Source organism: Cannabis sativa, chromosome 4, assembly GCF_029168945.1.
Source record: "Cannabis sativa cultivar Pink pepper isolate KNU-18-1 chromosome 4, ASM2916894v1, whole genome shotgun sequence".
NCBI classification, from domain to species: Eukaryota; Viridiplantae; Streptophyta; class Magnoliopsida; order Rosales; family Cannabaceae; genus Cannabis; species Cannabis sativa.
The window spans coordinates 78,699,050-78,715,412 of record NC_083604.1 but is presented as its reverse complement, the minus strand read 5'-3'; the positions used below and the strand labels follow the sequence as shown (position 1 = coordinate 78,715,412).

General features: G+C 35.2%; 3 protein-coding genes across 5 annotated transcripts; 1 reads left to right on the top strand and 2 right to left on the bottom strand.

The window, feature by feature from the left end:
- On the bottom strand, positions 1–4,134 carry LOC115715026 (DNA-(apurinic or apyrimidinic site) endonuclease 2). Of its 2 annotated transcripts, XM_030643811.2 has the most exons (9): positions 3,574–4,134; positions 3,294–3,491; positions 2,737–2,822; positions 2,277–2,392; positions 2,059–2,139; positions 1,509–1,709; positions 1,228–1,379; positions 363–1,084; positions 1–240 (listed from the first exon to the last, which is right to left on the bottom strand). In XM_030643811.2, the coding sequence occupies exons 1-9, from the start codon at positions 3,791–3,793 to the stop codon at positions 169–171; spliced, it is 1,848 nt and encodes a 615-aa protein (XP_030499671.2). In that variant the 5' UTR covers positions 3,794–4,134; the 3' UTR covers positions 1–168. The 2 variants fall into 2 exon arrangements, with proteins under 2 accessions (XP_030499671.2, XP_060970599.1); XM_061114616.1 differs by lacking the exon at positions 3,574–4,134 and having other exon boundaries at positions 2,277–2,387; positions 2,737–3,435.
- A 2,669-nt stretch (positions 4,135–6,803) lies between these two features.
- LOC115714945 (transcription factor bHLH121) lies at positions 6,804–9,543 on the top strand. 2 transcript variants are annotated; one of them, XM_061114617.1, is made up of 5 exons: positions 6,804–7,298; positions 7,797–7,921; positions 8,388–8,473; positions 8,562–9,020; positions 9,109–9,543. In XM_061114617.1, exons 1-5 carry the CDS (start codon positions 7,231–7,233, stop codon positions 9,259–9,261), a joined length of 891 nt encoding a protein of 296 aa, XP_060970600.1. In that variant the 5' UTR covers positions 6,804–7,230; the 3' UTR covers positions 9,262–9,543. The 2 variants fall into 2 exon arrangements, with proteins under 2 accessions (XP_060970600.1, XP_030499568.2); XM_030643708.2 differs by having other exon boundaries at positions 6,807–7,298; positions 8,346–8,473.
- Positions 9,544–9,598: 55 nt separating this feature from the next.
- LOC115714943 (calcium-dependent protein kinase 28) lies at positions 9,599–13,839 on the bottom strand. The gene is made up of 12 exons (XM_030643707.2): positions 13,091–13,839; positions 12,629–12,759; positions 12,490–12,531; positions 12,264–12,375; positions 12,081–12,159; positions 11,807–11,976; positions 11,270–11,396; positions 10,941–11,059; positions 10,747–10,854; positions 10,596–10,658; positions 10,320–10,493; positions 9,599–10,234 (listed from the first exon to the last, which is right to left on the bottom strand). Exons 1-12 carry the CDS (start codon positions 13,520–13,522, stop codon positions 10,064–10,066), a joined length of 1,728 nt encoding a protein of 575 aa, XP_030499567.1. The 5' UTR covers positions 13,523–13,839; the 3' UTR covers positions 9,599–10,063.
- Between the last annotated feature and the right edge of the window lie 2,524 nt (positions 13,840–16,363).

The window sequence follows — 16,363 nt, the reverse complement described above, 5'->3', positions numbered from 1 at the left end:
TTTGTTAAAGAAAAAAAAAAGCCAAATAATATATATGATAAATATAGCATTTTTACAGAACATGGTTGTTAGCATGAGCAATGCAAAATAGACAAAAAAAGAGGAAAACAAAGAGAGAGAGAGCAGCTTTTAGTTAAAGTTAAAAGGTCAAATTATTAATCATTATCATCATTTTCGCCGTGATTTTGAAGCAGCCCATTTAAAATAACCACAATTTGCTTCAGGATTAGATGCAGGTCCCTGTAGAAGAACAAAGACAGTCCTCTGGTTAATTCATGTATTAGTCGAGCTCTTCTTAAATTAGTTATATAATGGAGACAAATTCAATTTTGTGAGTGTAATCAGTAAGAGGAATACAATACCTCAGCTCGTACGCAACAATAAAATCGGCGACCAAAATTTGGTCCTTGTTTCTTCACAATTCTAGCAACACAAGGTTCTTTATGACCCTTGCAAAGAGGGATGCTATTCTGCATCCTCTGCTGTATCCTTTGCCACTCAAGTAGGGCAGCACTATTCTTCTCTGAAGAGCAAGTAATCACTTCAATCTGATCCAAAGTTGGTTCACTTGACTCCAACTCAATCTGCTGAGGACTATCACTCTGACTGAGGTTCTTTGTCTGACTATCCCCCAACAGAGGCTCATTTGACAGATCACTAGGCTCAAAACTATCTTCCTGATTAGTTGAACTATCTACACCAGCACCATTGCTAACGACTGAAGTTTTACGAAAAAATGACATAATTGAGAGTTGGGACTGCTGATTTTTCTTCGCTTTTTTCTTAAGCTCGTTATTAGACATTGATCTGATGTATTTACTCCCTGGTGTAATTGAGGTAATAGAAGCAACTTTGTCATCAGCAACTCTTGGGATCTTATCTCCTGTCGAAATGAGAACTTCAGATCCTTGGCTTGAAGAAGAACAAAGGTTTCCGGAGGGTACATCAGCTACATCACATAGACCAAAAGTTCTTTTATCTCTATCAGCACAGCTTCCAAGAATAATGTCTCCATCTGGAATTGAACTTGATACTTCGGAAAGCTTAATTTCTTTTGCAACTTGTCTTTTCATTAAGGTGGACACTGCACAAGGCTGAGGGGCTCAGTCAATTTGGAATATGGTAAAAGAAACAAGATGCAGGAATCATAGGCCAAGACTTCAAAACCGTGAAAATTGCATATATAAGAGCAAAGAATATTGTGTAGAAAAATTTAATTCCTCATACCAAGAGTTTGCTGGATACCATAAACCATAGGCATGTATCGGGCAGATAAAGATGGGGTGCTGTGTTTAGGGATGTCAGGTAGTTGCAGTAAACTTGTATAAACAGGAGCATGATCCGAGCCTTCTAGCTTGATGCGCTGTCCTGCTTTCCATCTGTCATTGGGAAGAAATATAAACATCACATCCTAGCGGTTAGGTATAATATGCATTACTTACAAGGAGAATCTACAGACTACAGAGATAATGCAAATTCAAGACAATAAAAGTGCTGCGCTACTTTACCTGAGTGTATTTCCCGGTTTCCATCGTTTATACTGTGTCAATATGTCACACTCCTCAAAGTGGCAAGTTACAAAGTTGTGGCCTTTCTGGTCCTGCTCTTGGTGCAAGCATGGTCCAGCACATAGAATATGGTCAATTCTTGATCCATAATTGAATTCTTCTGCACCTGTACTCTGAGACCAGCATGTGTATGCTTCCCTTCTGCAAAATAATCAGAATAATGAAAAGAGCAATTAGTAAAAACAACTATCTTTTAGCAATATAGAAATGATGGTGGAAATATAACCATGAGATATTAAAGTACAGACATTCGCATTTCCACTTAAAGTTTCTTCAGATAAAAAAATAAAAGAGAGAGAGAGAGTAATGTTTCTAAGTCAAATCCAACTTCAGTTAAAGAAGTTGCATGGGATGCTCAATGTAAAAAAAGAGGCAGTCCTCGTGAAAATAGAGAGAAACAGAGCTCAAAAGTAAAATCAATTATCACACAACAAAATTTAAAACTATTCACCAGTTATGACCTCAAAATCCAATAATCTAATATTTATACCTATCAGGGTGTTTTTCTCTGAAAGCATCAAAGAAAGCGCCTCCATTTTCCACTAACATGGATCGAAACCATCTTCTGAATCTACAAGGTCAGTTAATATCTGAACATTAGCCTCTTCCATAAAATTGTGAAAAAAATAACCGTGCACCGCTAGACAGTTCAAAACTTAATCATGATCACATCGGACACCACTCCATAGAATTTGTGCAGCAGCTTACTCGTTGTTTTCAAAATCTGGTCCTGCTTCACAGCGATCTAAAGAAGTGGGTGCAATGTTTAGATCACCAACAACAATTATTCTCCTTCCCCCACACAGCAAAGACTCCCATCTTTTCTAACAAAAAAGGAAAATATTTCATCAGTATCATTAAACCAACTACATAAAACTAGAACTACATTACGTTAAAGATAGATGACATACTAAATCCAATAAAATGGGATTGGGAAACACTTCAGATAGGAGGAACACAATAGAAAGTAACTTAAATGCACGGATATAATTACTCATACAAACACATTTTCTAATAATGAGATGTATTTTCACAAACAGGGAAAAGAAAACTACTCTTGCCATAAATTGATACAATAAAACGGTCCACAGTACATAGTCCATACAGCCTAAATTGATCTCTTCTATCATAATTCAAAAACTAAACCCAGTTCAGAGGTTCCTCGTACCTGCAATATCTTGTAGAATTTGAGCTTAAATTCGTTCCTTTCTGCATCATCACATTGAGCTCGAGGCCCATACAAATTGAACAGAACTGACCAAAAATCACATCATAAATCCCACATTTCCACGCCATAATCAAAATCAAGAAACACCCTTTTTTTTTCCTTCTCCCTACACATTTCATGCTCGGTAGTAGTAGTAGTAGCACTTAAAGCCTAACTAACGTTTAAGAATGTGTTAAATCTAAGATTTTTATTTTTGGTTTACATTAACGGTTTAATTATTTCATTAAAATATAGGTTGATAAGGAATTCTTTCTCATTTTAGCCTGTATAGTTAGAGATCTATAGTTAATGGGCTTAGCATCTTTGTACGCAGAAGTGACCAGTCTAACTAGATTTCGTTGCTAGGTTTTATTTCCAACTCTATAAATAAATATTGTCTCGTGATAATGGTATGTTTTTGGTAATATGTTTGGTTGATCTATTGATTTGCTAAGACTTAGTAGGTCAGTATTGCACTACCATTCTATGCAATATAGTATTCCTAACATTAAACTCACCAAAATGACCATGATCAGTCATAACACAACGACCTTCACCATCAACCTTAACAAGATCATCTTTCTCAAACTCCTCGAGTCCAGTAGCAACCAAACGAGGATTTCCAAGAACACCAGTAAAACCTTCCTCTGCCGCCAATGGCAACGCCACTTCAGTACTCGAAAACGCCGAATTCACACGGCAAAAAGTAACAACACCTGAAACAAAACAAAACAAAACAAAAATTGAGACAATGCTCTTTGGTAGGTTTTGGCTGAGGCATTTCATCAAACACCTTACCGGAATAGCCAGTTCGGCCTCGTTCGGAGGTTCGAGTACAGGAAAAGAACGACTCGTAACCCTCCGCCATTACCAAATCGGCGGTGAGTTCCTGCCTTCGGAGCTTGGTCTCCTGGAAGCATATGATGTCGGCGTCGAAGGAGTCCAGAAGTTTGAGCAGAGAACCGTATTGTGAGATTCGTGGTCTCAGGCCATTCACGTTATAGGTGACGATCTTCATACACAAATATATGTATAATATATACTGAATTTGTATAAACTCAACGGATTAGGAATTTTCAGGAGCAGAGGAAAGATTGAATGGGAAGACTGATCCATTGTTGTAGTTGTTGGGAGCTTTTGTCTTGTGTTCCTTTCTGCGAACTTGATACCGAAAACGACATGTCGTTTTAGCGTAGTGGATCACTGGAATGTGTTTCTTTTCTGTCCTCAATTACCTCATTAAACGACGAGTCGTTCTGCATTTTTTTTAAGTAACACAAAATAGATGTCGTTTTTGTTTTTGTTAAAGAGACAAAACTCGTGTCGTTAATGTGTTTTACTTAATCACAAAAAATTAATCATAATCACACCACACCGGACGATTCATATTTTTCGGCATTTCTTGCATGGCCAACCCTGAGAGTACTGAGAGTAATTGTGTCTTGGGTAGAAACAAAATTATTGAACTCTTTTAAAAGAAATGTGGCATTTTAAAAAATTGTTAAAAATATATGTAATTTTAAAATTAATTTTTTTATTTTGGGCTTTAGCTGGGTGGATCCTAAGCTGCGCCTAGCCCAACCTTAGCTCACCCCGACCCTACTTTGTAGTTAAGTGAATATTCTGCTTAGATATTCTGAGCCATGCCACGTAATGTTAAAATTGTTTAATACTCTCAAAAATATAATGTTAATATTGGTGTAACTTACTATCAAATTTTGTATAATTTAACGTAATAATTTTTATAAGTTATTGTAAAACAATTACAAGACGCGAACTCTAAATAATACTAAATGGTTTCTAAAAAGAAGAAATTACTCTCAGTATGTGATTTTAAAAATTATTTACTTAAATATGACACTTTTAGGTTTGACTAATTTATATGGTATTTTTTTTGTTTTTAGATATTTTAATGGTATTTTTTTTATTTTTTATTGTTAGGTATTTTTATGGTGTTTGATATGTCATATATATGTAAGGGGTAAGTTGGAAAATGCCTCTTTTATTAATCAATTAACCAAATTTGTCTCTAATTTTATATTTATTTGAAACATACCTCTTTTTATATGTATTGTACCCAAAATACCCTGACATAAGAGAGTCACGTGGAGAGTATCTTGAAGTGACAGGGGCAAAATTGGTACAATGTTTAAAAAAAGAGGTAAAAATGATAGACTTTAAAAAAGAGGGTAAAAATGAAAGAGGACAATATAAAAAGGGTATAGAGTGTAATTTCCTCTATATGTAATTAGGTTTTCAAAGCCCATATTTAATATTTTTATTTGTTTTTAGGCAGTTTTATCTGTCACTGGTGTCGGAAAATTCGTCGAAGTTTGTTGCCAGCACTAGAAAAATCGTCGAAGTAGCTGTAGGTGTCGAAAAATTCGCCGGAGTTGTTGCTGGTGTCAGAAAAATCATCAAAATTGGTATTATCGCCAAAAAAATCACCGAAAAAATACCAAGAAATTGGTGAAGAACCAGTTCGGTTTTTTGATGAAGAAACCAGTTTCTTGATGAAACTCCGACGAATTTTGACAACGGCAGATACTCCGACGAATTTTTCAGTACCGAGAGCAAACTCTAGAAAAGTTGTCAGAATTGGCATTATTGCCGAAAAATTACCAAAAAAACTGGTTTCCTCATGGTTTCCCGATGAGGAACCAGTTTCTTCATTTAGTGATTTTTTTCGCAACAATACCAATTCCGACGATTTTTTCAGTATCGAAAAGCAACTCCGCCAACTTTTTCGGATAGCGACAACTACTCCCACGACTTTTTCGACACCGACAGCAAACTCCGGCGACTTCTGGCAATCACTGTAATTTTATTTGTTTTATTTTTTTTAAAAAAAAAATATGAAGAGAATTTTAATATTTTTTATAGTAATTAAAGGTGGCATATCCTATACTATATATATATATTAAATTTTTATTTTAAATACCATATTTTTTTTCTAAGTTTTTTTACTATATTTATGTAAATTAATTTTATTTTTTAAATTCCCTTCTAAAAAGGCACAGCATCAGTTCATGAATCCATTCACATTTTTCTAGGGAAATTTGATTTTCTATGCTTAGAAAATCAAAAAATTTGATTTATAAACCAATAATTAAAACCCTAAAAAAACTATACCTTTTTTTTCAAAACCCCAAAAATACCCCCAAACTAAAACTATCTCTCTTTCTCTCTCTATCTAGCCGGTCCCAATAATCCCACACCCCAGGTCCGATGGTCGGACCATGGGGTCCGATGGGGTCCGACCAATCGGACCCATCGGACCCCAAGGTCCGACCATCGGACCTCTCTCTTCCCTCTCTCTCAAATCGCAAAAAAAAAAAAAAAATTAAAGCCGACCATCGGACCCATCGGACCCGACCATCGGACCCATCGGACCCGACCATCGGACCCGACCCTCGGACCCTTTCTTCCTCTCTCTCCAAAATCGCAGAAAAAAAAAAAAAAAAAAAATTTCAAAGGTCCGATGGTCGGACCTTGGAGGTCCGATGGGTCCGACCATCGGACCCCCAAGGTCCGACCATCGGACCTTTGTCTTCTTCCTCTCTCAAATCGCGGGAAAAAAAAAAAAAGTTTCGACTTTTTTTTTTTTTTTTTCTTCAGATTTCAGAGAGGGTCGGAGGTGGTGGAGGTGTGGGTTCGGTTGGCTCTCCGTCGGCGTCTCGGTCGGAGGTGGCATTCGCCGTTCTGCGATGGTTGGTTTTGGGTGGAAGGGAGGTGGATCGGCAGTGTGTTTTGGTGGGTTTGATTTGAGAGAGAAAGGAGGAAGAGAGAGAAATGGTTGAGAATAATGAGGGGGGTATTTTGGGGTTTAGGTAAAAGTAGTCCTATTTTTTAAAGAGTTATAAGTATTAGTTTAGATAATTAATTTAGGTATAAAAAATGCGTAGAAACTCAAATTTCCCTTTTGAAAAAAAAGGTATAGTTTTTTTAGGGTTTTAATTATTGGTTTATAAATCAAATTTTTTGATTTTCTAAGCATAGAAAATCAAATTTCCCTTTTCTATCCTGAATTTGGGCACAATAGATATAGGACCATGGGTTATCGTGCACCACAGCAATATCTCTTTAATATCATGGGAGAATGATGAGGTGTTTAAATGTGATTGGTTAAGAGAAAAGTAAGTTGATGGTCGACAGATCATTGGATCATCTCCGCCCATGACGCAAGTCCCAACTCCACAACTCCCGACCTCGTCCATTATCGTCGTCTCAGAATAACATATTTTCCACAAATTAAAATTAATAAAAAGTGTTTTATGGGTTGTTGTTGTTGTTGCTCATGGATCATCCAAAACCTTTAAATTTAAATAATAACTCACTTTCTTTCAAAAATAATAATAATAATAATAACTCGCTTTGCTTTTCCTTTTTTGGGTTTTCACCAAAATTTTCTATCTCAATTCTCTAATTTGGAGAAACATATAGCCCTAGCTAGCTATGGAGCAATGGAAACCAGAAGATTACTCTCCACATTCAGCTCCATCTTCATCTCATGATCATTCAAGGTTTATCTATTTCTTTATCCATTATTATTATTATTATTATTATTATTATTATTATTATTATTATTATTATTATTATTATTATGATTTATGAATGATATAATTAAACCATAAATTTTCAATTTTTACAGTAAAGATGATATTTTGGAGAGTGATTTTAATTGGGTTTATGCTCTTGTCACCTGGATTTTTCTTTAATTATAAGAAATTGATTTGCTTTTGTATAGAGAATTGAATTTGCTGAGACTTTTTCTGTATTGCAATTATGCAAGTGTAAATTTATGTGGGCATGTGAAGATTGTTAGGGTGATTGTTTTAACAGTGAAAGTGAACACAATTAAAAGTTTAGAGATTGTTAAAAGAGAGTAATCACTTGGTTTTTGAGCTTCAATTCAGTTGCAAACTTGTTGATGATGAGGCTTTGAAGTTAGATCATTGTGTAGTTAGTTAATTACTTACTTACTTTTTTCTTTGTTGCTGGTGTTGTTGATTGATACACAGACAAAAACAAAAGGCAGATGTGGATGTGGATCCAGTAACTGCAAGAAAAGTTCAGAAGGCAGACCGAGAAAAGTTGAGAAGAGATAAATTAAATGAGTACTTTCTTGAACTGGGAAACACATTAGGTATGTTACAATTGAAACTCCATAAATTGGTTTTTAGTATGCTGTTCTTAGGATTTTTTAGTAACAAATTGTGAACCTGAACCTTTCAAGGACTTCCGTCCAATTCTGTTTAATTTGACTACCGGGCACCTAACGTGGGGATTGTCCATGTACCCAATTGTGATTCCTGAATTTCTGTCCATGTTAGGCGTCTGTTAGTAAAGCCAAATGGAATTGGTTGAAATCCTTGAATCCGACAATCTCAATAGTTTGGGGGTATTTTTTAATGGCCTAAAAAGTTTGGGAACACAATTTTGTACATATCAATGTTTAGGGGGGAAATGCCTTGTGAAACGATGGTGAATTAAGATACTAACCCTCTTTGGTTGGTACTAGTGAAAAGCTTGTTGTTTGAATATTTACTATGTTATTACTTGAAATGAAGATTCAGATAGGCCCAAGAATGACAAAGGAACAATACTTACAGACTCAATTCAAATGCTGAAGGATTTAACTGCTGAAGTTAACAAATTAAAGGCAGAGTATGCATCACTTTCGGAAGAATCGCGTGAGGTGAAATTCTTCTTCTTCTTCTTCTTCTTATGTATTTTCTTCATGGTTGTTGCTGAGGCTTTTATCAATTATTGTTTGTTACAAACAGCTGACTATGGAGAAAAATGAGCTAAGAGAAGAGAAGGCATCTTTAAAATCTGATATAGAAAATCTCAACATTCAGTATCAGCAAAGAGTGAGGGTTATGTTCCCATGGGGTGCAATTGATCCATCTGTTGTAATGGGTCCAACTTACTCATATCCAATGCCTGTTCCTGTTCCACAAGGTCCAATTCCCTTCCATCCTTCATCGCAGCCATTTTCGTTCTTTGGAGCTCAGAATCCCGGCGCTGTTCCAAATTTTGTCCAATACCCAACACCAGTCCATCCTCCGATCGAACAGCCCACATCTCAGAATGCTTCCACTTCCCATATTTCAAGCAAACATGATTCGAGAAGCAAATCATCTGATCAACGAAGGGGCAGCAATGCAGAAAGAGCTTCTGATGGTTCCACCGATGTAGCAACGGATCTTGAACTTAAGATGCCAGGTTCTTCAACCCAACAGGTTTGTTTCTAGAGTTGTTGAAAACAACTATTTGAACAAACGAAAAGCCCTTTTAATGATGGGGACTTGACTGAGTGAGTATTTGCAGGACTCGTCTTCTGGAGTTAGTAAGAAAAGCAAGCAATCGCAGAGGAAAGAAAGGACTACCACGAACGGAAGCTCTACAAGTAGGTTTTCTTCCCAAGCTCATCAAGATAGCTCCTCCAACAGTGTGGGTGACATTCCAAAATCTAACAACTGAAGTTGTGTTCCAACCAACTTCCAGATAGGAAAAAAGGGTATCTTTGTTACCAACTAACAAAGGCAAATTGAGACTCTTGACTTTTTTTGGTTTCCATAAGAGGGACTTGAGAGGTGTCTAGCTCAATTTTGGAGGTGTATAGCTCAATATACAGGATGGCATGTCAAAGTTTGGTATCTTTGTATATTACCTGTACAATAATGTTTTTCTGGTATAGCTGGATATTCCACTTCCAGGTCATAAATTAGTATATAAAACTAATCAAAAGCAGCATTTTGCCTTTGTTTTGTTCAGACTATCATATCAAAAACAGTGGTTAATTAATAACACTCTAAACTGTCAACTAAAATTTGAGAAGACCATTTGATTAAAATTGTGAGAAACAAACTATATACAGTCCACAAAATCCATCACAGTTTGATTTTTTTTTCCTCTCTCTCTCTCTCTCTCTTTCTCATTTTCTGTTTTTATTTATGTCACACATTACAATTTGTAAGGTACAAGAAGAAAAACCCCAACACTCCCAAAAAGGATTGTATACAAGTAATAACCACAACACATGGAGCCATCTTCTGTCAATATCCATCTGCATTCCACACCAGCTCTATATATAACCGATTGCAGAAGATTGCTATCATTGAATTCCTAGCATTTGACAAATGTTTCCATGGAAGAAGAAGAAGAAGATAAGGGCCTTTCTTGACTTCAGAAGTAGATAAACTAGGAATAATAAGGAATTAACTTCCCATCTCTTTTACTATTCATTCTCATTTCAAGTTTCAAAAAAAATCTCAATTTTAATCTACAGCTTTTTAAAATTCCGAGGACCACCAGTGGAAGGGCTGGGAACATTTCGAGAACTAATACTCGCAGTTCTGAGAAGTCTGCGAAATTCGGATAAGCTTATCTTCCCATCTCTGTCAATGTCAGCTTCCTCAAGAAGGGGATCAATGGAGCCTCTTAAGCCAGTGTGCTGCAAAAGAAACAAAGGAAAAATCTTAGTAACCGCAACCAAAGGGCAAGCAAGCAATATCTCCTCGGATACCATAACCACTAACCATTCTAAGTTCCTCTGTAGTTATGAAACCGTCTTTATCTATATCAAATTTATGGAAAGCCGCTTGTGAACGTTGCTGCCACTTGTCAGAGTCATGTTCTTCCAATTGATGAACATGTAGAGTGGCGGCAACAAATTCGGAAAAATCCACAAGCCCATCTGTGTTGCTATCAATCTGGCATCAAACATATCAAATAAAGAAACAACTTTAGCAAGGATCTCCATCAATGAAACCGTTACGCTACTAGTATGGGGCAACAAAATTTAAAAAACATACAGCTTGCAGTATCTCCAGGACACGCGAGTCTTTCAGTTTCCACGGAAGATCTTTCGCAAGAGCCTGCAAGAACATCATATTTGTTACAAAATCAATACAGTGCATGATAGTGATTGCTTAAGTTCATTTTTGTCTTGTGTCGAAAAATGACCTGTCTCATTTCTTCAAGACTAATAGCACCATTTTTATCAACATCGATTGCATCAAATTGATCTTTGAGGTCGGAAAGCTCCTCTTCATCAAGTGTGCTAGCCAATGCCTGCAATACCATTAAACACAATCAATACTCAACGAGCCTTTTACTTGTCTTCTTTATGAATCGAATAGGTAACAAAAACACCTTACCCTTAGAGCAAACTGTTTCAAACGACTGTACTTCACAAACTGGCGCATATTATTCAGAACAGATATATCAATCGGTATCTCTGATGATGCAGTTCCTCCTTCTCTGACCCACGGGTGCGCTGAAAAATTGAAACAAATCATAACAATCAGATCAAAATACTATGATTTTCTAATATTCTTTCTAAAAACATAAAGAAAACACCATGTTTTTCTAACTTGGCTATTTATGGTAGGAAATCACAAGGAATATTATAACTTAGCATTTGTGAATCACCAAAACAATCAGAGCATCTATTTCAAAATGAATAAATAAAAGAGCAGGCACATACATAGGGCCTGGGCAGCAGTTAGTCTTGCTCTAGGATCCTTTATCAATAACTTCTTTACAAAATCTTTAGCACTGCTACTTATACTTGGCCATGGCTTTCGGCGGAAATCAGGCTTATTTCTCAAAACCTGAATAGACGAAAAAGCAGTGAATAAGTATACAATGAAAACAATTATGAACAAAAGGTGCAAAAAAAGATTGTTAATCCAGTAAACGATATAAATATATATACAAATCTCTTTTTTTTCACATTGAGGGGTTTGAAGGGGGAAGAAAAGGACATCTGAAGTACATTTTTTAGAAAATGGGAAGGAAAAGGCGATGAAAGTGAAGCAAAGTGTCTAGCTCTAGCTCTATAAAAAATGAAAACCGGGGATCGGGGAAAATTAGTAGCAACCATCTATAGATCTTTGCTAGATTAAATATTGGTGACTGACATGTGAAGTGATACACAGCCCATACATAAGAAATTGAAAGAAAGAAAAAAAGAAGAAAAAACAAGGGTTGCAACTGTAACAAAATTAAGAACGTACTACACCTCCTTAAATATACCATCCTCGGTCTTATCCCAGAAAGGGCGCCTCCCGCAGAGCAAAATGTAGGTGATCACACCAATACTCCAGACATCAGATTCAGGCCCTGACTTGCGTTTCAATACTTCAGGAGCAACGTAGTAAGCACTGCCCACGATATCTTGGAACTTCTTTTCTGTGTATTATTCATGAAAATACAGTTATAATGGTTTCGAAAGCAATCCAATCTATAAGGCAACTTCAGCAGTTAAGAGGTCCTCACAATAAAAGCATACTAACCTGGTTTGATGAAGTCTGACAGACCAAAATCTGTGGCTTTCAGAGATGAGTCTTCTCGATTTGACTTAAATAGAAAATTCTACAATCAAAGAAGAAATGTCAGGGAACCATGTTGCCTAATAAGAAAATGACTCGAGATGGTTACACTTGGAATCCTAAGCATTCCAATAAGTAAGAAAATACCTCTGGTTTCATGTCGCGGTGTACTAAACCATGTAAATGACACTGTGCAGCAACCTTAAGCATTTGTCGGACAACTACTGCCGCATCCTTCTCAGTATAACGGCTATCCTTCCTGATAAGGTAATGACATAATACCAACTATTATAATCAAATGGTGGAGAAAGAACTACAATCTATTGGTATCATACAAGGCAAAGAGTAATATTTTATCAGGAAATGTTCTTACTTGGCCAAGATACGATCCAACAACTCGCCACCCTCGCATAACCTATAAACAAATTAGTCAAAAGAACACCCATAAGTACACGAATGTGAGAATCGTTTAAAATCGCCTTGTCCGCAGCATGAAATAGTTTAGCACTTACTCCATAACTATATACACGTAAGAATCATCCTCAAATGCGTTATAAAATTGAACCACATTTTCATGGCCTGTAAGTTCTTGCAATATCTTAACTTCTCGTTTAACATCCTCAACAGCAATAGGAAGAACCATCTGTGTCACCAAATCCACTTGGTTAATTTTCAAAGTCTCCAAAGACTATTTGAAACAAAAAGATTAAGCATAGGTAATATTAATAAGACAATAACCCTGTTCAATGATACCAATCACTATTTTAATCATTAACCTAATAAAGGGTATCCTATACCCCTAATTGAGAGTGGGAAATCTACAGGGAACTCAATAGAATTAAAACATTCATTACAAAAATGCAAACTTTATAAGAAGTGGAATATTCCCAACTCAAAATTATTCCTAATTCTTATCTTAAATCATTTAATCAGAGCTCATTCACAACCCAAATAATCATATGAAAAAGAATTACCTTGTTTTTTTCAATTCTCTTAACCGCAACTCGATCCCCATTAGCCTTATCAGTAGCAACATAGGTATACCCAAATTGTCCATGACCCAACAATTTCCCGATCGTATATCGCTCATCGAAATTCTTATCATACCCAAAATCCGTACGCTTCCCACAAGGAATCAAACCCCCTTGTCTCCTTGTAACATGTTTATCTTTAGGATTATTATCATTATTATGATTATTATGGTGAGAATTCCTATTGTTCTTCTTCTGGGTCTCATTCCGCTTGTTCTGAGTCCGTTGCTGATGGTGGCGCGTGGCTCCTTGTACGGCGGTGGCTGTGGTGGTTCTGGCTTGGGCTTTGGTTGTCTCTTTACGATTTTGATTCACGGTTGTGTTATTGTTGCTATTTGAGCCACTAACTCTGGTTGCAGATATACAACCACCCATGTTTGGAAAAAAGGAAAACTAAGGAAGAAAATTAGATATAAAGTTTTGAGCTTTAGAGGTTTTAGGAAAGAAAATCATAAGATATATGTAATAAATAATAATGGGTAACCATGGAATCTGATGAGAGAGAGGAAAGACTGGAGCAGATAGGAGGAAGAAGAGAAGAAAGAGAGGAAGGAGATCAATGGTATAGGTAATGGTGGTGGTGGTCAAAAAGAGACTTTTGAAGAACAACAACAACAAGAAGAAAATTTAATTAATTTTTTTTTTTTGTAAGAAAGGAAAAAAAAAATAGTAATAATATTTTGGTAATAAAAATTATGAAATTTTGGGGAGCGGGTATTTCTGTTATTTAAAGAAATAATTACGTGGAAAAATATAAATGGAAATATAAATGATTGAGAAATTATATGGTGTGTATCCTAAAAATAGAGGTGTATGGATGTATCTGTTAGTATTTTTCATAGGGAAATTTTATAATCTATTCCTAAATAAAACACCCAATTATTAAAACAACATCCCTATTTTATCTTAATAATTTCTACTCTTACCTAAATTGCTTTTTTCATTTAATTTTTTTAAAAATCTCAAAAAGATTTTCTTTCTCTAAATCTCTCATTCTCTCTCGTGCTTAACCGACCCGAACCTCTGCCTCCCTCTCTCCATCTTCGACGACCCCTTCCACTCCTTAACAATCCACTCCACCATTCGACCATTCGATGACCCAGACCACTGTCGTCCGTTCCCCAACCGTCGACCCACCCCTCGGCTAAAGGTTAGATTTTGAAAAAAAAAATGTGAGTTAAAAATTTAGTTTAATTTGATCATTGTATGTATAGTAATACTGTGTTTTTTCTAGATTTTCGTGATTTTTTTTTTTTAATTTAAATATTATTTGAGACCTTAAATGGTAGGAGTATGGTTTTTTGGCCAAAATGTGATTATCGATGGTTTTTGTCTGTGCATCGCTATTTTATGCACAAATATAAATCATCGAGAACCTATCAATAAATACTAAATTAACAAAACACAAACAAAAATTATCGATAAATATCATAAATGCTATCGATAAACTATCGATAACCTATTGATAAAACTGTGTTACACAAACATAAACTATCGATAAGCACTTTTGGGCCAGAAAATACCATAACTGCCACCATCTAAGGTCTCAAACAAACACAAATTCAAAAAAAAAAAAAAAAAAAAAAAACGAGGACGAAGACGAAGGCAAAATCTGGTGGGCTTCTAGTCGAGCTCACCTTCTTGGTATGGACAAAGCTCATAGATGAAGGTTCAAGGCCTCTAAGTTTTTTCGACGCTCGAGTGCTATGGAAGTTTGGGTACCGGGCCTCTGGGTTTCATTTGGGTTTTTGGGGCTTTTGGGGTTTCGTTGCTACTAAGGTTGAAGGGAGCGGAGCTTTCGGTAATGGCGCCGAGGAGAGAGAGAGAGAGAGAGAGAGAGAGAGAGAGAGAGAGAGAGAGAGAGAGAGAGAGAGAGAGAGAGAGAGAGAGAGAGAGAGAGAGAGAGAGAGAGAGAGAGAATGGAGGGAGATAGAGATTTTTGATTTTTTAATTAAAAGGGGTAGAATAGGGAGGGAAAATAAAAAGCATATATTGGTATAAAATTATTGGGAAGCTAATTTTTTATATTGGGTAAAGTTTAAAGCATTATTTATAAAAATTTTCTTTCCATATTGGATAGTTTTAAATTAAATTATTTTAATATGATAGTGTATCATACTAGTTCGATCCATATTTTTTAGACATTTTAAAATACAGGTCATGTCGTATCGTGCTATAGGAAAATATGGATCGTATCATGTCGTGCAATAATTTTTTAGGGTATGCTCGGGACGACTCATAAGATCGATAGTTTCATATCGTGCTTAGAGTCATGTCGTGCTTTATATTTTTACTTTTTTATTACAAGTGATGGGCTAAATACTAAACTTTATGTGCATTTTATAATTTTATTAATGACTTTTATATCTTTTTTGATAATAGTTGCACACAATCATATAAAAAATAATTATAATTATTAGAATTTAAATATCACTATCATTTTAATTGATAAATAAATATTATCAAGTTATCAGGCTTTTTAATGTGTCGTATTTTCGAGCTAATCTATTCGTTTTGGATTTATCATATTGTGTCGTGCCTAAGTTCATATTTTTCGTATCGTGTCATGCTAATTCTCAACATTGTGTCGTGCCTAAGCTCACATTTTTTCGTGTCAGATCGTGCTCGTACCTCTCGAGCTTGCGCCATGTCAAAAAATCTGTCTCATATTTACTCCACTAGTGTATATAGTAGTGGGAAATTATACAATATGCAACTTCCTAAAAGGGATGCACCGATGTGTTTTGGCATCTGAGATAATTTTTTAGTATAATTTTTTTCATGGTCGTATAAGTTATAGTTATTTAGAGTATCATGTAAAATTTTGAGAAATTTATAATAATTTAATTAACAAGATAGTTTTAATTTTAATTTGGCAAATATAAATGCGTATTGTTTATATCCAGATAATTTTAATTATATATATTAATATATATATAATAATGTGCACAATAGTTATTTAAAATATTTTATAAACTTTCGAGAATTTTAAAATAATTTAACGTGTCAAAATAGATTTTATATAATTTGTTGCACTTGTATCTCTTTTATTTTATACGTTGTAAAATAAATTGTTTAAATTAAATCTTATACTTTATATTATAAATTATTTTGAATTTCTTAAATTTTACAGAATTTCTTAAACAACTTCCATATATATACCATCATATAAAAAGATTAAAATTATAACTATTATGATATAAAAATAGGAAAGAT

Bases quoted from the DNA above. Each gene is read 5' to 3' on its own strand.
- LOC115714943 (XM_030643707.2), bottom strand. From the start codon at position 13,522: ATGGGTGGTTGTATATCTGCAACCAGAGTTAGTGGCTCAAATAGCAAC. The intron at 12,532-12,628 runs GTAAGTGCTAAA...ATTTGTTTATAG, and splicing joins TACGTGTATATAGTTATGGA to GTTATGCGAGGGTGGCGAGT. The intron at 10,659-10,746 runs GTCATTTTTCGA...ATGTTCTTGCAG, and splicing joins GTCTTGAAGAAATGAGACAG to GCTCTTGCGAAAGATCTTCC.
- LOC115715026 (XM_030643811.2), bottom strand. From the start codon at position 3,793: ATGAAGATCGTCACCTATAACGTGAATGGCCTGAGACCACGAATCTCA. The intron at 2,393-2,736 runs GTACGAGGAACC...CTTTTTTGTTAG, and splicing joins AATTCTACAAGATATTGCAG to AAAAGATGGGAGTCTTTGCT. The intron at 241-362 runs GTATTGTATTCC...GTTCTTCTACAG, and splicing joins ATTGTTGCGTACGAGCTGAG to GGACCTGCATCTAATCCTGA.
- LOC115714945 (XM_030643708.2), top strand. From the start codon at position 7,231: ATGGAGCAATGGAAACCAGAAGATTACTCTCCACATTCAGCTCCATCT. The intron at 7,299-7,796 runs GTTTATCTATTT...ATTGATACACAG, and splicing joins TCATCTCATGATCATTCAAG to ACAAAAACAAAAGGCAGATG. The intron at 8,474-8,561 runs GTGAAATTCTTC...TGTTACAAACAG, and splicing joins TTTCGGAAGAATCGCGTGAG to CTGACTATGGAGAAAAATGA.